Genomic DNA, 23,513 nt, shown 5'->3' on the forward strand with positions numbered 1-23,513 from the left:
TGACGGGCCGCTAAACCTAGACAAATCTCGGGGAAAATGGAGCTTTGAGGTCGAGCTTCGAGAGGAGAAAACTTAACTAGTGTGGCTTGGGCATTTCATCAAACACCTCATGTGCATAGGAGGTGAGCTAGAGCACCACAAAGCCCTCCCCTCGCCGGCCAGAGAAAAACAGAGCACTGGAGTGCTCTGCTCGCGGGCGAGGGGTATATATAGGCACCTCATTGGTCCCGGTTCGTGGCATGAACCGGGACTAAAGGAAAGCCTGTTGTCTCGGTTCAAACCATCAACCGGAATCAATGATGGTGGGCCAGGAGCGAGGCTCATTGGTCCTGGATCGTCCCACCAGCCGGGACCAAAGGGGCCAGACGAACCGGGACCAATGCCCCCACGAGGCCCGACAGACCCCTGGCCTCACGAACCGGAACCAATGCCCCCATGGGTCCCGGTTCTGGACTGAACCGGGACTAATGGGCTGACCCGGCCTGAACCAAAGCCCTCTTTTCTACTAGTGGGGTGGTCCACCCCAAAAAAAATTTGACAAGAAATATGACATGTGAACATTTTAACTAAGCAAATGAATTAGGGAAGGTGATACGAGGGCTGAAGAAACTTTAGCCACGCTGCTCATCAAGGAAGTCTCCTGGCAAAGTCATTATCTGTATGCATCTTTATAGTGGTCCTCGGCTTGTATGTAATACGGATTTTTCTTGTTTTCTGCTGCATTACCCTATAGGAACTTCCTTTTGAATGGAGACGAAGAGGCTAGCGGGCCAAATGCCATGTTAATTGGAAAAGAACCTGTGGGTCATCTAAGGTTGGTGGTCTAGGAATCAAGTCATCAAGGGCTAGAACAGAGCACTTCGGGTTCGTTGGGCTTGGTACGAGTGGAGCAAAAACAACCAGATACATTGGAAAGGCAATGCCATCCGTTGCGATTCCTCGGGCCGACAACTATTCTCTCCTTGCACTCAAATATTCATTGGGAATGGAGCTCGCGCAAAGTTCTGGGTCGACAGATGGCTGCATGGCAACGTGCTCGCGCTGCTTGCGCCGGGGTTATTTTTTGCTCGCTCGCCGAAAAAACTTGACAGTCAAAGAGGACCCGGATAGGATTCACTGGATGAATGGGCTGCAGGGGATTAGTTGTGAGGAAAGAAAGGAAAGCACCTTTGCCCGTTGCCTGCCAAAAAAAGAAAGAAAGACTGACAGACAAATCGATGTCTACATATAGTACAGTAAGTATGTACTGCGTGTACTCAAGAATAACCACATGAACAAAGACAACTCCTATATGCAATTTAGACTACGTTTTACACTGCGCTGGATTCTCATAATCACGATTGCCCAACCAATTTCCTCCCCATTTTAGTGTTTGCTTCACCCGCCTTTTTTTCACTGTTGAACAATTTTTTTTTTGAGGGACCACTTTTGAACCTAATTTTACAAACACAAACCGAGCCTTTAATAAATCGCCTACAAGCGAGGCTGCAGCAACAACTAGTTGCACCCAATAGGAATTTACGTCAAATCAATAGTAGTGGGGCTCAAAAGATCCGTCTCAAGCCCATGTGATGAATCTGAAGGTTGCACAACTCCTCCGCTATCCAGCACCGGCCTTCTCGGCCGATCGATTTGCGATGCCGTGCTAGTCAGCATAGCGACAACTGTGGACATGGTTGGCCTTTCGCAGGGCGTCTCCTGGACGCAGAGGAGCCCAATTTGGATGCATCGTTTTAGCTCAGACAATAGCTCAGGCTCGGACTTGGCGAGTGGCACCACTGCGGTGTCAAGAAGCTCCATAGTCCTGTTCTGCTCCCACAGTTCCCATGCCTACCAAAAAGATTCGCCAAGTTATGTCTTGCTTCATTTCACGAAGAGAAATATTAAAATCAGACTGAGTGCCGGAACACAACATCAATATATATTGTACATGGATGCACATGCCTTAGTTTGTGATAAATATGAATTCCTGAAGTATCTGAGCTTACATGAGAAAGGAGCCTATGCAAGCCACCATTCCTTTCCCCGCTGATCGTCTCGAGGAGGACAACTCCGAAGCTATAGACATCACATTTCAGCGTCATGTCCCCTCTCCGTGCATACTCTGGAGCTGCGTATCCCCTTTTTAAAGAACTCAACAATGTTAGGTATATATCTGGTGGTGAAGTAGCATATATATTTGACTACTTACGGTGAAACTACAATTGTTTGATCAGGCCCCGCCTGGTCGACGACAAACAGCTTAGCGGTGCCAAAGTCGGCAATTTTAGGCTTCCACTCATCATCTAGGAGAATGTTCCCAGGCTTGATGTCCCGGTGGATTACACTCTCACCCGATCCTCCATGTAGGTACGCAACACCATGCGCAATGCCATGCAGTAACTCCAACCTTCTTGTCCAGCTCAGTAAAGCACGCAGTTTAGGTATACCTGTGAGTGCCAAATATGTATTGTTAGATAGGTACACCCACTTTGATAATATTCATAAATAATGCATTTTAAAAGGTAAAAGTTCATTTTACTCCCCTAATTGTACAGATTTAAGTCTCTAGTTGTTTCTAGCTCACTTAACCCCCGACTGTCCATCCTAGAGCACATCACCCTTTAACCAATTTTCGAAATGAAAAAAATCTTTGTAAAAAGATTTCAAAAAATCCGGAGAAAAATCATATATGTTAGTTGTACATGAAATACATACGAATAACTATCTGAAGGAAAAAAATGCCACGACAGCTTATGACCTAACGGACTTATTTAATTATTATTTTTTACATTGGTTGCTATTTTGTAACCAAATGACACGTATATACTGACCCCATGACTGAAAAAGGATCTCGGATGTGATAGCTTCTGGCGTTAGGTGGGTTCAAATATAATTTGAGAGGGTAAGTGAGTCAAGCTAATAAGTCAGGGGAATAGTTAGGGGATATAAGGGAAGAGTGGACTTAGGAGGTGCATGCATGTAGACAGTAGATTAATAAAACTTGAGAGATAGTGCATACACAAGAATTAGACGGTCGAGTTTTCATGATAAGTCGAGAAATTTACCGCTTGGAATAAACGGGTAGCTACCTCAAAAAACAATCAACAACTCAGAAAAAAAGATAAGTCAAGAAATTTCTCGTGTTCTTGTAGCAGTGTGTACCGAATATGTAGACGTTCAGGCTCTTGTTCTGCATGTGTTCATAGATGAGTATTCTCTCCTTGCCTTCGTTACAGTAAGCAAGGAGACGAACAAGATTGCCATGCCGGAGCCCGGCCATCACTTCCACTTCTCTCCCGAAATCCTTCTTGCCTTTCGTGGTTAGTGCTGACTGTTTAAGCCTCTTGACAGCGATCATTCTTCCTTCAGGCAGCAGCCCCTGTTGATTTTGAAATTTTAGATGATAAGAATTGAGCTGTAGAGTTTGCAATGGATGGTTCTATATGTGAAAATCATGTGAAGGATATAGTCATGCATGAGTTTCTCAAACAGTACAAGATAGATCCACACACATCACAAACCCCACTCATATCTCTTTAGTAGAAAAAGAACTAACCTTGTAAATGATACTAAATCCTCCCTGGCCTATAATGTTACTTTCAGAGAAGTTTTCAGTGACATCCTTTATAATGCTTAGATTAACTGAAGGAACGGCCATAGCAGGATTTTGAGGGATAGCACCTGCAACAAGAACATATTGATTATTATGCTTGAAATTGTGTTACAACATGTATAGGTCCGGCAAGGCATCAGTGGAATGAGATTTAAGAAAATCAAATCACGAATAATAGTGAGTTGTTGGATCTCCATCGAACAATCACTTGACAAAAGAAAATAAGTTACATGCGATAAAAAAGAAGGATTTTTACGAGACTAATCTAGTAGTGCAAAGTTCACTAGACCAAGACTTGGAGAAATCTCAGGCCTTGTTGCCGGAAGTTTCATGGCAGCCTATGGAACTGTTCTAAGAAAAATTGTTCCATAGGCTGAACGGCAAGAACATGTTAGGGATGCACATACGCTAGTTAAGTTTGTGACCTCCCTCTCTGACGGTGGGCATATTTGGTTTGCCACATATCCCTAGCCCGGTTTGTATCCCCAATAACATTATATCTCTGTTCCCTAAAAAAACCTCTTAACGAGGTTGTGGACTTGAGTGTTAAAATTCTAGAAATGGGGATATTTTTCCCTCGCCAAAATGACCAAAAAAAATCATGAATCTAGTCTAGAAATTTCAAATCGTTTTATATGTCACCAACCGTAATTTTTGATTTTTTTAATATAAAATCATGTTTAAGTTTAAACCAGTCCAATTATCTTGTATTTTTCCTTTTTCTCCATATGAAATAACAGTAACAGCGAACCATCCCATCAGAGTAGAAATTACCTATGATTCTGCGTTTCCGTCTCCACCAAATCAGAGAGACGACCAGAAGAACAATGACACCGGAAGCTACAGGTGCGACAACAAGTAGAGTAGGAAACTCTTTCTGGTCATCTGTTATGGCAGCAAAACGGTGAACTGTGAGTTCAAACATGCATGAACTAAAAATTAAAACTCTTTTTTTTTCCAACATGCATGTATAAATCGAGTCAATATTTTTGTCAAGGTGTATGACTGTGACTTGATTTACATGCATGTGTAAATCGAGTCAACAAGCAGAGTAGGAAACTCTTTCTGGTCATCTGTTATGGCAGCAACCAGTTCAAACATGAACTAAAAATATAGAAACTCTTTTTTGGTCCAGTAGGTGTAAATCAAGTCAATTTGTCTCTCAAAAAGTTGAGTCAATTTGTGTCAAGACAAAGAAGAAAGGTGCATGGCAACGGTAGGTGGTTGGATAATCTGTACATACCGAATTCTGATTTTGACAACCTCAGGTAGAGATCTTGCCCCCTGTCGACGAGACGTAGATCGACGATGGCATCCGCCCACATGACGCAGCCGGTGCCGTCGCCGCCTCCCCGGATATCGGCCGCGGCGTAGGCCCGGCACGAGCAGTCGGCGAAGCACCTCGCCCTGCACCCCTCTAGCGTGACGTTCATGTCCACCGACGCGTTCTGCGTGTCAGGAAGCTTCACGCGCCGCACCACCGCGAAGCCGTCCGTCGTCGCCCCGCCGGCACAGTCCAGGTCCGCGTCTCGTCGGCACCCGCCCGCCGCGGTGTCCTTCACCTCCTGATCCGACAGCGACGGGATCCCGGCGGCGGGGCGGCTGAACCCCACGACGCAGCCGCAGAACCCCGACGACGCCGCCTCGGGGTCGCAGAGGCCGAACGCCCCGCACCGCGCGTAGGTGTCGCACTGGTCCCTCGGCCCCTTGAACAAGGGCTTCCACGCCCGGGTGCCCGCGTCCCACATCAGCCGCTCCACGTCGCCGGTGTAGTTCACCACGACGCGGGTCAGCGGCGCGCCGGGCTTGGCGGTGTACCCGTAGGTTACCTCCCACGGGCTCGTCGTCGCCCGCAGCGTGTACTTGTCCGCGTACGCCGTCACCTCCGGGACGCCGTTGAAGTAGAGCCCGTTCCACGGGCCCGTGCGGTACCTCTTGACGTCTCCTTGCCACAGGACGATGTCCGGTAGCCCCTTGGTCTCCAGCGTGCGGCGGTAGTCCCCCGGAGACGGGTCGTCGGCGGACCTCCACGCCGTGAGCTGCCACTCCGCTCCGGTCCAGAGGTCCTTGCCCAGCTTCATGTCGGGCAGCAAGGTGTCCGTTGGGTGGTCGAACGATTGCCACAGTGCGGCGCTGCTGCTGCCATTGTGCACGACCAGGTTGCCGGAGTCGAGAAGCTGAACCACCGCGGCGGAGGCGGCCATGAAGTTCGGTGACCACACCGTCCGGCGAGAGCCGTCGACCAGGACGAGGCTGCTCAGGTCGTCGAACACCAGCATGCCGGACTTGTCGGGCAGAGGCTGGTCGCGGTTGGCGACCCAGCAGACGGTGTCGTTGGACACGGAGAACCATATGCCGAGGTACCTCTTGGCGGACGCCCCGGGAGAGAAGAACCCCAGGGTGAAGGAGCCGTCCGGCGAGACGAGCGTGTCGCCGTCGGTGAGGTTCTGGCCCTTCTTGAACCTATCACGGACACCGGAGGCGGCGGGGGTTTGGACTGAAAGGAGGAAGAGAGTGATCAAGAGCAGCTGCAGTAGGAGGTGTACCAGAAGTTGGCTGGTTACCCTCATTGCTTTGCATTGTCCTTGCACAGCGGAGCTCATACATGGGCCATGGAATATATACAGTCGAATTGAGAGGATGGTCATGCACTGAAGTTGTTACTCGGCTTGGACCGAGAACATAACTTTTTTCATCGAAATTATAACATGTTACTTTGGCCAATTTAGTTGGTAGTAATAGTACGTACTACTACCTCTGTATCAAAATATAAGGCCTTTTTAAAGATGGAAATAAGCTTTGTTTACTATGGAGCTGGTCAAGAGGCAGTAGCACTGCAATTTTACTATTTCTTTTAGGGCTGCAATTTTACTATTAGAAGGAGGGAAACTTCCCGCATATGGACCGGAAACCAGTAAAATCCAAACAAATACTTTCCGCCGTTCAACAGAAGCCAATTTTCCAGGAAGTTGCAATCTCAGCTGATTTTCTTCAGTTGTTGATGTGACAGGGGTGCATATGATGGGGCAATCATGGAGCCAAGAAAACTTCTCCATCTCAAACGAGTGGTTCCTCTCAAGAACAATGTAAGTGGGCATGCTTCTAGAGTCATTAGACTAGACCTAAGTGATATGGCTATTACTCCAGTAAAATGCAGTGCTGTGTCATCGATCGCTACTGCTACTGGAATACCAACGATGACGGCGAGGTGATTTTCAACGTGATGTAACTGAAGCTACTCTCGTTCAAAGCTTTGAAGTGGTTGATTGGTCATCCTGTGATCCCAGTCCAGTTCAAGTGGATTCGCAAGAGTCCTTGTCAGTCTCAAGGCTCTAAGCACATACTTTTGTCTCGATTCTTATTGCGTCATTGGTTGAATACTCTCCTTGGAGTGATTAAAGAATTCCATTCTTGCTAATAGATTATTCCTGGTTGTCATATTTTTGTGGAAGTCGTGGTTGTTGGAGGCTTGGAGCCTATAGTGTTTCAATTACAGTGAAAAGGAAAGGCTCTTGGTGAGTTGAACAAAGTTGTAATACCTAAATTCGGAGTAGGTCTCATAGCAAGTTCCGTGCATGTAGGTGATGTGGCACCGTAGTTGAAGAAAAAGAAAAGATACCGGTATTAATATGATATATCATGCCATAACTCATCCAATGAGGAAATTTAATGGCAAATGGATCTCGTACACAACTTCTCATTGGGATTCCACATATGAATAAATAAAGTGGCACAAATTAACATACCAGGCAATGACACTATGCAGTGGGTAGGTAGTAGTAGTAACTAAGATAATATCCTTCACTGTGATGTGGAAGGGTGGGGTAGACCGAGTAGTTAGTGATAGTTTAGGGTGGAAGGGTGTGCATGGAAGCAAGCGGGACTACTAATGCTATTTATAGTGGGGAGTATCATATACTAGTATTACTAGTAGAGTGCCCGTGCGTTGCCACGGGCTTTTGGAATATTTTTGTTGAGTTGTATAAACATAATGACTGTTTAATTTCACATGTAGAGATAAGATAGCATGGGAATGTCGATGCCTTGTCACGTGCCACGAAAATATTTTGCTGGAATTATGCAAACACAATGCATGTCAAATTTCACATGTAGAAACAAGATAGCATGGGCACAATCGGGTGTTTATCGTAGTCCAATTCACTTGCAATGTAAATTGATAAAAAAATGGTAAATTAACGATGTATACATATAGAGCGATGATCCAATTAAAATTCTATTACAAATTAATATAAAGTTGTTGTGCTTAAGAAATTTTCACACAATTCTTTTATGGAAAGATATACAGAAACGATGTGTTCTCGTTGATGCACATATACAGAGGGGGTTACAACTTGCATCCCTAGAGCTGGCGACACAATTCTTCTATGGAAAGATATTCCGATCGATGACGAACCCCTTTCCAACAAGCTGCCACACATGTTCTCTTTCATAAGGGAGGAGGATATTTCTATAGTGCAATTCCAAGACAGACCACATGCTTCTAAAAACTTTTACCTCACTCTATCAATCGAGGCGCTACATGAATTAACATATCTGCAGAATCATATGAATGGTCTCTACTTGGAACCAATGATGGTTGATGAATGGATTACTTGTTGGGGAGATGTTTAGTTTGGGCCCAAGAAATTCACCAACTTCTTTTTCAGAGAACTGCAGCCACCCGCATACATCACAATGATCTGGAAGGCAAAGTGTATCATGAAACTTAAAGTGTTCACCTGGCTGATGTTAATGAACAGAGTCAACATAAGGGACATGCTCCACCAAAGACATTTTGATATTGGAGTCACTCCTGTCTTTTGTGCAACACCACACCACTGGAAACGAACAAACACCCATTCTTTGAGTGCACCTTCAGTGCGGTCTATTGGAACTCCATCAATATTCAATGGAATACCAACTTGGAACTTCAGGAGATGTTTGATGCAGTGAAGTCTTCATGGCCACACCCATTGTTCAATGCAATCAAAGTCCCGACCGCCTGGAACATTTGGAAACAAAGAAACATATGCTACTTTGACAAGATTGCTGCATCCCTGTATGATTGGAAAAGAGCACTCAAAGCTGACTTGAAAAATCTTAAATTCAGAGTTAATCCTGAATTGGTCTCCTTTCTTGATAGCTTCATCCCAAACCTATCTCTGTAAATCATAGTTCCTTTCTTTTTATTTGCTTCTTGGCCATGTAATTACCCAGTACTTTATTTTGAGTAATATATAATAGTAGGAGACTCCTGTTGTTTTCAAGGTTCAAAAAAATTAATTCCCACAAAATATCACGAATGTTGTTTTTAGCTTGATTCACATGATATTTGAGTAAGTATAATAAAAACTTCTTCGTTAGCTTATATACACATCTTGCACAAGCAACGTGTAACGGAGCTTCATGATGAAGGACTTAAAATGTGCAACGGAAAATACTCATGGTGTTAACCGGACGAACTAATTCTTTACCATTCCATCAAAGCATAAGAAAACATAATAGCCAGACACATTTCTGCATTTCCTAAATTAGTACTCCCTCCGTAAACTAATACAAAAGCGTTTAAAACACTATTTTAGTGATCTAAACATTTTTATATTAGTTTATAGAGAGAGTATTATTTTAAATATAGTGATAACAAAAAAAAATGTTGGTACTTTGAATGTAGAAGGTTTTGTAGTACATTTCTTGAAACGTTACAAAATTTCTATGGTTTCCAGTTTTTCCCCTCGCTCACTCACTCACCCACTCACCCAGTCGCCTCTTCACGCTCATTCCCCTCGCTCACCCACTCCACCAAATCCCTAGCCCGCGGCGGCGACGCATCTCCCCCTCACTCGCGTCGGTGAATCAACCGCGTCGCCGCCCTTCTCCTCAGGCGTCGCCGCCAGGCCTTCTCGTCCGCGTCACCTCTCCCTCTCGCCCGCATCCTCAGCGCCACAGTTGAGCCAAAGTTGGATATTTTAGCGAGGTCGAGTTGGAGCGTGAGAAGCGCGGGCACGACGGCCTTGTCCTGCTTGAGGAAGGCGGCGACGGATGCTAGCGCTCCTCGCCGCCATCGACCTGCAAGGAGGAGCGCCGTGTTGGACGCTGCCATCTCCGACGCTGCTGGTACTCCTCCGCCGCTACGAGTGCCCCGTCACCTGCGCCCAGGTCAGCCGCGAAGTCGAGCTCCCCATGCTTGACCTGCAAGGTTATCATCCTTAATTTTCCCCACACCTTTACAATCTCTGGAGCCTAGGATTCGGGGAAAGGCAAGGAGAGATTTTGGAGCTGATTGTGATGTGATTGTTGATGTGGATGGAATATGGATGTAGATGTACTGTGGTCAAGAACTGCTCTCTGCCGCGGGAGTAGATTGGAAAGGCTGCTGCTGCTGCCACTACCACTCGCCGATTCGGGCATGGTAAAGACCACTCGGTTGCACTACTCCATGTGTAGATGACTGAACTTGGGTGTGAGCATTTTGATGCCTCTTAATTTAGTAAATTCAGTACTCACAGGAGTACACTTTCAGTACTTAGGAGTACATTCCCCCTAGAGTATTTGTACTACAGGAGTACTTTCAGTACTGTAGGAGTACTTGTATTGTTTCTTAGAGTATTTGCTTGGAGTAAATATTGTAGTTTAACTGAAATCAACATTTCTGAAAATCATGTTTATCAATGGGTTGTAAGTACTGAAATCAACATCTCTGAAATCATGTTTTTCATGCTGTAGTATTCTTTTTGTCAGGATTTTAGTACTCTTGCTTGGCTCAAACCAAACTGATTCTGCTGTAATACTCATGTTGTAGTATTCTTTTTATCATGCTGGAGAACTTTGATTGATCTAGTGGGCTCAAACCGTACTGATTTTTAGAGTATACTCCATGTTACTTCCATTTTAGAGCACATTCTTGGAGTGGATCTGCATTTCAGAAAGTTAACAAGTGGGAGTACATGAAGCACTACATTTTAAGTCAAGGAGAAGATGGTGCCTGCTCCGTGATGATGCCACCAGCACCTACGACTTCCTCGACCACCACCACCATGATGACGACTTCCTCGAACGTGGTGAGTACTCCTCCAATGCTTGTACTCTTATCAATGTTTACTGCTGTGATCATGGAGTAGTTAGCTGATGTTATCATGGCAGGAGTAATGCACCATTAGTTGGTAAGAAATAATTTTAGTATGAAACCTCTCGACAGTAACTGTTTTTTTGTGAGGGATAGTACATGGTTTCAACTTTATTTGCCCCATTCCAAGTTCTGAAATCATTACCAAATCATACGAAGCATGATAACAATGTTCAAGCTGATTTGGTGAATCCGTAGATTACATCTTACTGTGTGTTCCCAAAATATTCAGCATTGCAAAACAAAGAAATATTAAATACAAGTTTCACTATGGATGATAGTGTGAAAAAATATATCATATTTTCTTTTTCCTGGGAGCATCATGGACCAACTTGTCAATGTAACCTCGGTTGTATACTACATCTACATCCCTGTCAATGAACATGTGCACTATTGAACTATCTATGCATCTACATCTCTATGAAGATACATATACTACTGCATCTTGGATGAATACTATTGTCAGTTTACTCGCATGAGCCATTCAAGGAAAGTAGTCTCTCAGTTCTAGTGTACCTAGATGTACGATGAAACGAATTTGTGAACCAAAGCAATTTGAGTTGACAACCGGACAGAGGAAGCGGGCAAGAGATGATTTATTTATGGGCGATGATGATTTGCTACAAATACATATACTGCTACCTTCCATGCATGTCAGCATCTGATGCTACCACTTGATTCCCTGAAGATTGAAGAACCACCCCTGCCATTAACAAATCATTTCATATAAACTACTGTACCTAGCAATGTAAAAAAATACAAAAAGGATAAAATCACTAAGCTGTCATAGAAAAAATGGCACACTCCTGGCCGTCCTGCATGTTTTGGCTTCAATCTCCCTCGCCTTGCATGTCACTGCGTCCTTAAGAAAAACAAACACATTGATAATTATAATTAAGAACTTTGCCTACAACAAAACAAAACCAGCAGAAACTCATCGCTTTCATTGTCTTCAAGACCCTCATTGTCCTCTAATAATATAGTTTGAGAGAAGTCCACATTATCCCTCGAACTTGTCTTTGGCTTCACTTTACAAACCTCAGAATTGTGTTCGTTCAAGTTTCATCCTTCAACTTTATAAACCTTTCATAATTATAAGGGGTCTGCTTCAGTATACCCAACCTTCTCTTATTTTATTTATTAGAACATGCCGATGTTACATTATTCTGAACTTCCCATCTTATTTATTAGAACATGCCGATGCCACTGAAAATTATGATTACTATATCTGCACAGCCTCATACCTGGACTACTTGGGTAATTCTCATCAACATTTCGTATGAAAGGCGCATCAAGCCCTACCTGATTCCCCTCGCACGTATGATCAGAACCTACAGGGAAGGGATCAACAAAAAAGCCGTAAGCTGTATACAGAAACAAAGATGAACACCCATATACTGTTTCGTATGAAAGGGATCAACAAAAAAGCCGTAAGCCGTAAGCTGCATAAAATGTTTCGTATGAAAGGCACATCGGGTAGTACCATTTGAATTTCCTGGTACATATGCGCCATAAACATGTGTGAGATTACTCGCCGCCGGCAACGAAGTAGCTTGATGCACACCCACCCGTAGCAAACTTGTTCCGTCTGATTTGTTCTTGCCTGGATCAATACAAAGCCAATGATATATAGGCAACAAAGTATGCAGGCAACATTCTCAGCATTGAGTAACTATATCGTCAACATTTTCCTTTTCCCTTTTATCCTCAGCTACCTAAATACCCAGATAGAACTCTGCTTGCCCAACAGCTCCACATGCTCTGACTTCTTCTGTCTTTTTAGCTTCTCCTTGTTCCTCCAGCTCTCGGCTTCTCAGCTTCTAAGATCTTTCTTTCATCTGTACATCATCACATGTGCGCTATAGGTGTGCCTAAAGATGCATTTTATTGCCACTAACAAAATGGTGAGCTATTCTAAAAAAAGGCACACCATGATAATTAAGGTAAAACAAGGTTGAGTCCCATGAGCAGTACTACAGACAAATAGGAGTCCTTGTTTCCTGTAAGAGGTTCATATGAAAAGTTAAGGCAATGATAATTAGTAAGACTGACGCTGCGAATTAAAGCCGATTGGATGAGGTAATTCGTCAAAGAAGTACAGTGCAAAGCTGAAACAATGCAAGTGAATTAAAAGAGGGGCTGATGGAAATTGAGCTTCAAGTGGCGACATCCTTCGTGGCATATGTAATGCAACCAATTCAGTTCAATATGTATTTATTATGTTAGCATGAAGGGTAAAAAGAAAGGGGACAAACTAATCTTATGTTTAAGCATACAAAAAAAGTAAAATCTAAATAGTGATGTGATCACTTCCTTTTAAACAGTTGTTACGATCAGGTCAGAAGATTGAAAAACTATAATATTTATAACAATGGAATAGAGGGGCTACTACATTACACACTTATGTTTCTACTCATTCAGTTGAGAAAATCCATGATGCACAAAACAAGATCAGTTTCATCCATCTGATTGTTAATGACCACAAAATGACATGATACAAAAGAAAATAGCATGTGCATTTAATAGAAAGTGCTTGTGCATTGCTACTGGCAATAATGGAGATAACTGAATACCATGTGAATTTAACGCAAAATGAAGGTTCCAACCAAAGATTCGAAATACCCATCACCTCCATGACATGATAATTTAGAATGACATATCAGTGGATATCACCAAAAGGAGGACCTCCTATGGTGTAGGAGGCTTAAATCTGATATATCAAGATCAAAGTCTTCTCACCATAATGGAGATAACTGAATACCATGTGCATTTAATAACACAAAATGAAGGTTCCGACCAAAGATTCGAAATAACGAGAACCTCCATGACATGATAATTTAAAATAACATATGTGAATGTATTTGTACTATAAAGTTATTCAATGTGCCATGTGATAGGAAAGAGAGAAAATATGCCTAGGTAGGTTCTTACTACAATTGTTGCTCCTGCTACTAATTACCAGTCACTTCAATCAATAGCTAAAAAGTATTTTAACTTTTTCTCTTCCCTAAAAAGTATTTTAATGTTTTTCTCTGCCCCTGCTCTTGGATTTGATTGCAGACTTGATTAGCCTTACCGAATCTTAGAGTTGCTTCGCCAAGGCGTGTTGTTTTTCGCCTTCCCATTGCATTCAACAAATTTTTTTCCTATCACTCCCTTTAGCTGATGGTTCATCCTCACATAAGATGTACCTGATGCTCCCTGGAAAACCACATTTGTGTATCTTCTGTTACATACATGAGATTCTCTAATGCGTGTTTAGGCAGGAGCTAGCAAATTAGGAATGAAATATACAAGCCTAGTGAACACTGGATTCACGCACAACCACAGGAAATCCCTCCAAACTAAACTAACCTGTGAATCCTGCTTCAGCGAGGCAGGTGAGGAGGAGGGTTACCAGAGGCTGGAGGAAAATGAGAGCAGGGACTGCCCGCCGAGCATCCCCATCGCTGGCGAGCCGAGCATCCCCAGCCGGTAGCAAGGGACAAGGGAGCAGTAGGCACTACGTACCTCCATTATTAGAGTTAAATGTCATGTCTGGACTGACCTTTCCTTCTTCCTGGGCAGCCAACACTTTGTAGTTGGAAATAGTATCAGTTTACACTCCTGATGAAGTGGTAAAAATACATAATTGAGAAATAGATTTACCCTGATAATTGCTTGCACTGCACACTTCCTTACATTTGAATTTGCAGATGATTCTTCAAATGGGAGATGTTCCAAAATTTAGTGATTACCTGATATTTCAGATGATGATCAGGATGATTGACAAGGAAGAAATGTTCCATAGGCTTGCTAACTGATTCATCGGGGTCTGGTGGTATGTTCCGTATAAGAACCTACAATAAAAACACATTGATGACTCAGAATCAAAAGAATAATCAGAGAACCATTAATCTAGATAAGATCATTGTTGTATGCAGCATTCTTTTTCCTAGCAAAGGGATCTAAACTGAGCTCATGTATAAGTTGCAATCACAAAGGGATCCCATGGCCTCAATCCTCATCTCCGTCTCTCTATCCTGATCTGATTCTCTCCGTCTTGAACCAAATAGAGAAAAGAGGGGAGATGAACCTGAGGGAGGAAGGCGATCGCATGGTGGCGAACGCAGGAGGAACCGGAGGACGGGAGCACGGTGGTTGATGCCTAGGGTTTAGCGCAGGTCGTGGCGGCGTCTCCTCTGGGAGGTCGGCGGCGTGCGAAGGCGAAGGCGTACCTCAGCAGAGGTGTCCAGATGGCGACCCAGAGGTCCACAATGATGGCGGCGACGCCTCCTTTGGGACCTCAACGGCGGCGCCTCCACGACCCCTCGGAGCCGGCAAAGGGATCCGCGGCTAGCGCCTGGGATCTGCCAGGCGGCGGTGTTCGCGTTGCGAATAGATCCAGGGGTCGTCGCTCCTTCACCTCGTACGTGCGGGCGATAGGTTTAGCTTTTTTTGTAGCTGGTTAATTTTCGTAGGTCTTTTTTCGTTGGTTAACCTTCGTAGGTCTTTTTTCAGTCGTACGTGCATGGGTGCGGGTTGGGGTCTTAGCACGAGGTTTTTTCGGTTTGTGGTGGCTAAGTCAGAGGTGGGAGGAGATATAAAAAAAACCATAGGAGGTGGGACTAAAAAAACCTGGAAGCGAGACTACCAACTGCTCCATTAGGAGTAGAGATACAGATGATATTAGTATATGATGCTATCTTTATAGTGCATAATATCATAGAGTAGTATTATAGATGACCTTATTTATGGCTATGCATTACACAAAGTAGTATAATATTTATTATGTTACGGTATCTACCTATATTACTCTAACCCCTCCTCTCTCTCTCTTCTTTAATTCTGTCACATCGTCATGTTTATACTATTCCCGAGTGCATGATACCAACTATGATACTCCCACTATGGTCAGCCTAAAGGGTGACATGAACAACTTCTTCCGTGATGTGGAAGGGTGGGCTAGACCGAGTAGTTGGTGATAGTTTAGGGTGGATGGTGGTGTTGATGTTCATGTACATATAGTTTGTAACACTAACATGGAGGGGCTATTTAATCCATTTTTCTCTTTATAATATAGTACGCACACTCGTGTGTATTCGAGAAAGAAAAGATAATATGCTTCACTATAGTAGTACCCACCATGAGAGACGTAGAAGCATCTATTGGCCATGGTTATCCCGTTGGTCAAAAGACAAGCTCTCATCCATCAAAGTAGTGGTTTTAGCTTGAAAAATGATCATAGTGACATATATTAAAAATATATATAACTATGAAATGCAATTACTTCTCTTGATATAGACATAAGGTTGTATTCTATGTACAAATTGCATGTAAGCTTGATATAACTATCAACAATGCAGTGGGGAGTAATCCGTTGACCTATTGTAGTGGTTTAAAGAAGATAATGTACACATATATCAAGGGGAGTAATTGCACCACATGTTGCAATCCAGTGTTGTGTGATTTGTAAGGTTGCATTATATGTACAAATTTAGCATCAAATTCCAAGGCTTGCTAACCTCATAGGATGCACTTAATTTCTGTGTTTCTCATAGGCTTTCAGTTTTTTTTTCAAGCCGGGTTTGGTGAATATAACAAAACATATTATCATAGTTCACCATAAAGGGAAAAATCAGGATTGCACTTGTCTCTCAAGGTGACTCGGGTGGCACGTCTAGGCCACCGGCACGAGAGCCTCCTTTCCCGTATCTCCTTCTCTTGTCGCCGCCATTGTGCCACCTTTATGGATTGAGATTACGACCTAGAGGGGAGAGGTGAATAGGTCTCCACAAAATTTACTATTTTACGGTAGCAATTTTGGTTTTACGAATAAATAAGTTCTCATAAATGAAACTACATTGAGTACGCCCTATATAATGATATAATATAACAACAAGGTAAATAACACAAGCAAAAGAAGTCGTATAGGAATAAACGGGGTATGCGGAGAGAAGAGATGTGTCCCAATGTTCACTTCCTTGGAGTGAAGCGGGTCACTATTTGAGAGGTACCAAAGGTTTCCCGATGGCACAAAGGCTCACCTTCATCCCTTTAAGCCTCCATTGCAAAGTAGGAGCTCAATCACTAATGGACGACCTTGGCATGGCTTCCAAACCTTCACAAACTAGAAGGAATCCAAAAACTTGGATCCTCATTAGTGACTCCTACGTCCTAGGGGTCTTCGACCTCCAAGTGTGTAACAAGATTGATGGATAAAGCTTGAAGCTTCCTCAACTCATGAAAGTGATTGGTCAAAGGATAGGGGAATCTTGGAGCTTGGCTAGGGTTAGCTCCTTCCTCAAATATCTCACCAAACTCTCCAAGAATAAATGGATTTGAGCTTGGGAGAGGTGGGGATGAAATATCTAAGTTTGGTAATAAGAGGCTGAAAGTGGTTAACCCTATCCCAAAGTGGTATGGTGTCGTTTATAAGTAGAGGAGAACTATCTGTTTTTTGGACTGAACTACAAGCAAGGACGGTCCGACCATGTAAATGACTCATCATCAAACATGTCAAAGCCAGTGCACAGCGGGCTCGAATCTTAGCCTTGCACGGATCGACCCAAAAGCTAAATGGTATGACTCGAGATCGAACGACCCCGGGCAGTACTAAACAACATGCATGGATGGTCCGACCTGTTAATCACCCCACGACTTGACTTGGTCGCTACTCCAGACCTAGATGGTTCAGCTAACTGGCCCTGATTTATGACTCGAGGCTGATCGACCTGGATGAAATTCCTGGACTCCGATGTGAGGTTGAGTGACCCTGAACACGCCTGACTACTTTTCACGGACAATCTAGTAGGAGCTTTGCCTACGCCAGCCCAAAGTGCTCAGTCGTACGAACCGTCCTAAATGGTTCGGATATATAGTCCGGTTTCTTAAAAGCAGCATTTTGATAAGTTTTAAGAAAATAAGAATTTCGGCCTACGACATTGGTCTTTTTGGTGGATTGGTAGGCTGCATGTTTATACCATGATATGAGCAAGCACTTTGCTAACCACAATCCTAGCTCTCTGGTTATAACTCAAGAACCAAAAATAAAGGCTACAAAAAAACAACCCTCATAGTCCTATTCAGTATTTTCACTTTTGGTGGGTCATTGATGCTTGACGACCTTCATACATGGAACTAAAATCTGCACATAGATTTATCAGTCTCAATATTCCCTTTAATTTCTCATCATAAATGCCAGAACATAGTTAAGAGCCCAGGTGCGTTTTCACACCAGGGCAAACCCCACGTCATTGGCGACACTGGGACTTCCCACAGATAGAGGGCATGGCAGGCCTTAGAGGGTTGGGTTCCAAGTGGGGCGGAGCTGGTATGAGTATCAGTCCACTGTGTTGCTTCTAGCCGGTGTCGAGGGGCAGCCAGCTGTGAAGGTTGTCGCTCCTCCAGCACCCCCATCGTATAGCAGTACTTGCGATTTTGATCAGGGTGGCAGCGAGCCTATTTCCCTAGTCACTCCTTGTGGCAGCATGTGGACTCATGGCGATAAGGTGCCGAATTTTCTATCCAACACGTAATGCATCGGCAGCACCCATTAACAACTTTCACCAGTGGTGCTTTACATTCAGTAGCATCGCGTCAATCTGGTGATGGAGCCTGCGACATGTAGATCCCTGCGCTGATAAGAACATATTTCAGTGAAACTATTCATATTTCTCTCATGGGGCAATGGGTGTTGAGCAAGTGCGCACCCACTTCCTCACCCCCACTCTACGCCAACACTAAGTGGATGGGCCCACTGCGGCACCACGCAGCTCACCTCCTTTTTTCTTCATTTATTTTCCCTTTTTTCTTTCATTTTTGCATTATTTACTTATTTTCCCATTTAATGATCATTTCTCATAAATTCAAGAATATTTATTACAAAATTTGGACTTTTTATAAAACTAAATCTCTTGATATTGTGGACATTTTAAATATTAGTAACATTCTTAAAACTCACGAACATTTTTCTAAATTGGTAAATGATTTTAAATCCAAAATAATTTTTTTTAAATTCAGTAACATTTTTCTGGATTCGTGGAAAAATTGAATATCTGAAATATTTTTCAGAATTTCTACATAAGACGGTTATGTGACCAAAATAAACCCTAGCTCGTAACTGCTACCAAACCCGTCGGTCGAATATCTCATAGCAGTAGCAAGTTATGTGACCAAAATGAATAAAAAAAACTAGGAGGTCTCAGCTCGTCATAGCTATACCTCGCTCATAGTAAGACCGAAACCTGCCCCTATTGGGTCAGCCCAGTAGTAGGTTTGTGCATTTTCTCACTATTTCGATCTAATTTCACTTTTTCTCAACTTTTTATTTATCTTCTTTTTTTACTTTTAATTTTTTCTCTCAAATGAATACATATATTCCACAAAGAATTACTTATTTTTGAAAAAAAATGTTTAGGCAGTGTTAAAAACATGTTTGTGCAACTTTTAAAAAATGTTGATTGCTTTTGAAAAAAATGTTTCAATGCATATTTGAAAGATGATTAAAACATATTCAAAAACATACAAAAGCATATCTTTGAAAAATAGGTTAAACATGTATTTGCAAAATGTTAAATGAACATAGAATACTTTTTTTGGATGTATACAAAATTATAGGTGTGTATAAAAATAGGAGACATGAAACATGTATCTGAAAAAAAACATTAACCATTTCATTTAAAAAATGTTTGTACTCCTATGGGGTGCCCCCTCCCCCGTATATAAAGGAGTGGAGCAGGGGAGGGCTGGCCCTCTCTATGGCGCGCTGATGACCCACAAGTATAGGGGATCTATTGTAGTCCTTTCGATAAGTAAGAGTGTCGAACCCAACGAGGAGCAGAAGGAAATGAACAGTAGTTTTCAGTAAGGTATTCTCCGCAAGCACTGAAATTATCGGTAACAAATAGTTTTGTGATAAGGTAATTTGTAACGGGTAACAAGTAATAAAAGTAAATAATGTACAACAAGATGGCACAATCCTTTTTGTAACAAAGGACAAGCCTGGACAAACTCTTATATAAAGGAAAACGCTCCCGAGGACACGTGAGAATTATCATCAAGCTAGTTTTCATCACGCTCATATGATTAGCGTGCAGTACTTTGATAATTTGATATGTGGGTGGACCGGTGCTTGGGTACTGCCCTTCCTTGGACAAGCATCCCACTTATGATTAACCCCTCTCGCAAGCATCCGCAACTACAAAAGAAGTATTAAGGTAAACCTAACCATAGCATGAAACATATGGATCCAAATCAGCCTCTTACGAAGCAACGCATAAACTAGGGTTTAAGCTTCTGTCACTCTAGCAACCCATCATCTACTTATTACTTCCCAATGCCTTTCCCTAGGCCCAAACAATGGTGAAGTATCATGTAGTCGACGTTCACATGACACCACTAGAGGAGAGACAACATACATCTCATCAAAATATCAAACGAATACCAAATTCACATGACTACTTATAGCAAGACTTCTCCCATATCCTCGGGAACAAATGTAACTACTCAAAAATCATATTCATGTTCATAATCAGAGGGGTATTAATATGCATAAAGGATCTGAACATATGATATTCCATCGAATAAACCAACCAGCATCAACTACAAGGAGTAATCAACACTACTAGCAACCCACAGGTACCAATTTGAGGTTTTGAGACAAAGATTGGATACAAGAGATGAACTAGGATTTGAGATGAGATGGTGCTGGTGAAGATGTTGATGGAGATTGACCCCCTCCCGATGAGAGGATCGATGGTGATGACGATGGTGATGATTTCCCCCTCCCGGAGGGATGTTTCCCCGACAGAACAGCTTCGCCGGAGCCCTAGATTGGTTCCGCCTCGTGGCTGCGGAGTTTTGTCCCGTAAGCTTGCTTATGATTTTTTTTCGAACGAAAGACTTCATATAGCAGAAGATGGGCACCGGAGGCTTGCCCGAGGGCCCACGAGGCAGGTGGCGCGCCCCCACCCTCGTGGATGGTAGGTGGCCCCCCTCTGGTGCTTCCTTCGCCCAATATTTTTTATATATTATGAAACTGACTTCCGTGGAGTTTCAGGAGTTTTGGAGTTGTGCAGAATAGGTCTTTAATATTTGCTCCTTTTCCAGCCCAGAATTCCAGCTATCGGCATTTTCCCTCTTCATGTAAACCTTGTAAAATGAGAGAGAATAGGCATAAGTATTGTGACATAATGCGTAATAACAACCCATAATGCAATAAATATTGATATAAAAGCATGATGCAAAATGGACGTATCAACTCCCCCAAGCTTAGACCTCGCTTGTCCTCAATCGGAATCCGATATCAAAAAATATGTCCACATGTTTAGAGATAGAGGTGTCGACAAAATAAAATACGGACATGAGGGCATCATGATCATTCTTATAACAACAACATATATATGTATATTGTCATATGCTTTCTTATGCTAAAGTAAAAATCATTCACAATTTGAAGTATGAATCAGAAACTTCATTGAAAACTAACAAACTATAATCTCAGTCATTGAAGCATTTGCAATTTATCATAACATCGGAAAGAGTCAATATAAGAGCTTTTCAGCAAGTCCACATACTCAACTATCATTTAGTCTTTCGCAGTTGCTAACACTCACGCAATATTTATGGGTATGAAGTTTTAGTCGGACACAAAGAAAGATAGGGGCTTATAGTTTTGCCTCCCAACCTTTTACCTCAAGGGTAATGTCAACAATAATATTTCATGAAAACTCACATCCAATTAGCTATATATATCAGGATCTTTCCAACACACTGTGCTTGCCAAAGGATAAAATGTAAAAAGGAAAGGTGAAGATCACCATGACTCTTGTATGAAGTATAAGACAAGAATAAAAGATAGGCCCTTCGTAGAGGGAAGCAGAGGTTGTCATGTGCTTTTATGGTTGGATGCATAAAATCTTAATGCGAAAGAATGTCACTTTATATTGCCACTTGTGATATGGACCTTTATTATGCAGTCCGTCGCTTTTATTTCTTCCACATCATAAGATCGTATAAAGCTTATTTTCTCCACACTAATAAATCATACATATTTAGAGAGCAATTTTTATTGCTTGCAATAATGACAACTTACTTGAAGAATCTTACTCAATCCATAGGTAGATATGATGGACTCTCATGGCAAAACTGAGTTTAAGGATATTTGGAAGCACAAGTAGTATCTCTACTTGGTGCAAAGAATTTGGCTAGCATGAGAGGGAAAGGCAAGCTCAACATATTGGATGATCCATGACAATATAATTTATTTCGGATGTAAGAAAACATAACCCATTACGTTGTCTTCCTTGTCCAACATCAACTTTTTAGCATGTCATATTTTAATGAGTGCTCACAATTATAAAAGATGTCCAAGATAGTATATTTATATGTGAGAACCTCTCTTTCTTTATTACTTCCTATTAATTGCAACGATGACCAAAACTATGTTTGTCAACTCTCAACAACTTTTATTCATCATACTCTTTATATGTGAAGTCATTACTCTCCATAAGATCCATATGATCTATTTTAATTCTTTTTATTCTTTCTCTCTTTTATTCCCTCAAGATCATAGCCAGATAATCAAGCCCTTGACTCAATACTAATCTTTATTATATATAGCTCACGGACTCGATTACATAGAAGGATCATAAAGCAAAACTCAGAACTAGATCATACTAAAACTTTATTTTACTATATCAAGATATTACCAAAAGGACCGAACTAAGAAAAACGGTAAAGATAAAAGTGTGATGGTGATACGATACCGGGCACCTCCCCCAAGCTTGGCAGTTGCCAAGGGGAGTTCCCATACCCGTGTGTTTATGTCTCCTTCCCCGGAGGTGGTGATGATGGAGTTATTGATGATGTAGGCTTGTCGTCCATCTTCCAAGGCATAGGCTCACCATCAGGATGATCGAGTCTCCGGGATCCTTGAATCTGTAGCCAAACTCATCCTCTTGAATCTATATTCATACTCACAGTTTTGGTTTTGTAGGTCATAGATCTGGGCTTGGAGATGCTCGATTTTCTCGTGAAGCTTGAAGATGGTCTCCCCGATGTTCCTGGCATCTAGCTTGGTGTTGTTGGTGAACTCAGTGATCATTATGTGGTTGGCGTCGAGTCCACGTTCCACTGTCTCCTGGCACTTGAAAACTTGTTGCTCCACTGCTTTGAGTCTTGTCTCCACGCTTCCGGTCCTCCTTGGTCCCTCAACATCGCGGATGTGCAGCAACCCCTCACGCATCTCAATGGTTTGAGGATGTTGCAGCACTTCCGCGAGGTAGGGGTTGATGACCTTCTCGAAGAACTTGTCCTTGGAGGTGCTTGGAGACATCATATTGATCTAGATATGTCAGAAAAATAGCTCGAAACAAAAACAGAGGATATTTGCGTGGTACGATAGTCAAAACCTTCGGGAGATTATATAATGAATTTTTACCGACCAAAAGAAGTATCGTGCAAGAAAATGGAGTCTAGAGAGTGCACGAGGTGCCCACGAGGCAGGGGGCATGCCCAGGGCGTAGGGCACGCCCTCCACCCTCGTGGAAGCCTTGTGTCCTTCTCGGACTGCTTCTTATTTTCCTATTTTCTTAAATATTCCAAAACAGAGAAAAATTGCTATTAGAACTGTTTTGGAGTTGGTTTACTTACCGTACCACATACCTATTCCTTTTCGGAGTCTGACACATTTTGGAAAGTGTCCTTTATGTATTACACCGGGGTTACGGTTTCAATAACATTAGTTTCAACATTTATAGGATTATGTGAGATATAATGTTTGATTCTTTGATCGTTCACCACCCTTGGATTTGT

The 23,513-nt window shown here is 42.6% G+C and overlaps 2 protein-coding genes and 1 long non-coding RNA gene across 12 annotated transcripts; 1 reads left to right on the forward strand and 2 right to left on the reverse strand.

Moving 5' to 3' along the window:
- Positions 1-1,325: 1,325 nt before the first annotated feature.
- On the reverse strand, positions 1,326-6,165 carry LOC123186238 (receptor-like serine/threonine-protein kinase SD1-8). Its single transcript, XM_044598022.1, has 7 exons — positions 4,839-6,165; positions 4,370-4,480; positions 3,539-3,663; positions 3,145-3,361; positions 2,192-2,429; positions 1,989-2,121; positions 1,326-1,830 (listed from the first exon to the last, which is right to left on the reverse strand). Exons 1-7 carry the CDS (start codon positions 6,163-6,165, stop codon positions 1,519-1,521), a joined length of 2,463 nt encoding a protein of 820 aa, XP_044453957.1. The 3' UTR covers positions 1,326-1,518.
- Positions 6,166-9,338: 3,173 nt separating this feature from the next.
- LOC123190596 (uncharacterized) lies at positions 9,339-23,138 on the forward strand. Of its 10 annotated transcripts, none has more exons than XR_006496428.1 (4): positions 9,339-9,791; positions 9,916-10,004; positions 10,488-10,653; positions 22,696-23,138. XR_006496428.1 is itself a non-coding variant. In XM_044603266.1 (4 exons), exons 1-4 carry the CDS (start codon positions 9,635-9,637, stop codon positions 22,771-22,773), a joined length of 459 nt encoding a protein of 152 aa, XP_044459201.1. In that variant the 5' UTR covers positions 9,339-9,634; the 3' UTR covers positions 22,774-23,138. The 10 variants fall into 10 exon arrangements, 4 of the variants coding, with proteins under 4 accessions (XP_044459201.1, XP_044459203.1, XP_044459202.1 ...); XR_006496426.1 differs by lacking the exon at positions 22,696-23,138 and adding an exon at positions 14,091-14,367; XR_006496427.1 differs by lacking the exon at positions 22,696-23,138 and adding an exon at positions 14,091-14,367 and having other exon boundaries at positions 9,339-9,751.
- LOC123190598 (uncharacterized) lies at positions 13,783-14,983 on the reverse strand. Its single transcript, XR_006496432.1, has 3 exons — positions 14,794-14,983; positions 14,073-14,557; positions 13,783-13,919 (listed from the first exon to the last, which is right to left on the reverse strand). It is a non-coding gene; the product is annotated as an uncharacterized lncRNA (long non-coding RNA).
- Positions 23,139-23,513: the final 375 nt, after the last annotated feature.

This window comes from Triticum aestivum, chromosome 2A (genome assembly GCF_018294505.1).
Source record: "Triticum aestivum cultivar Chinese Spring chromosome 2A, IWGSC CS RefSeq v2.1, whole genome shotgun sequence".
In the NCBI taxonomy this organism is placed as follows: Eukaryota; Viridiplantae; Streptophyta; class Magnoliopsida; order Poales; family Poaceae; genus Triticum; species Triticum aestivum.

What these genes read in the sequence shown, in the direction of transcription:
- LOC123186238 (XM_044598022.1), bottom strand. Translation starts at nt 6,165, where the DNA reads ATGAGGGTAACCAGCCAACTTCTGGTACACCTCCTACTGCAGCTGCTC. An exon ending in ACGGAAACGCAGAATCATAG is followed by an intron (nt 3,664 to 4,369) that starts GTAATTTCTACT and finishes TTCTTGTTGCAG; the next exon opens with GTGCTATCCCTCAAAATCCT. An exon ending in TGCATAGGCTCCTTTCTCAT is followed by an intron (nt 1,831 to 1,988) that starts GTAAGCTCAGAT and finishes TCTTTTTGGTAG; the next exon opens with GCATGGGAACTGTGGGAGCA.
- LOC123190596 (XM_044603266.1), top strand. Translation starts at nt 9,635, where the DNA reads ATGCTAGCGCTCCTCGCCGCCATCGACCTGCAAGGAGGAGCGCCGTGT. An exon ending in CCCCATGCTTGACCTGCAAG is followed by an intron (nt 9,792 to 9,915) that starts GTTATCATCCTT and finishes ATATGGATGTAG; the next exon opens with ATGTACTGTGGTCAAGAACT. An exon ending in TGACGACTTCCTCGAACGTG is followed by an intron (nt 10,654 to 22,695) that starts GTGAGTACTCCT and finishes TTGGTTTTGTAG; the next exon opens with GTCATAGATCTGGGCTTGGA.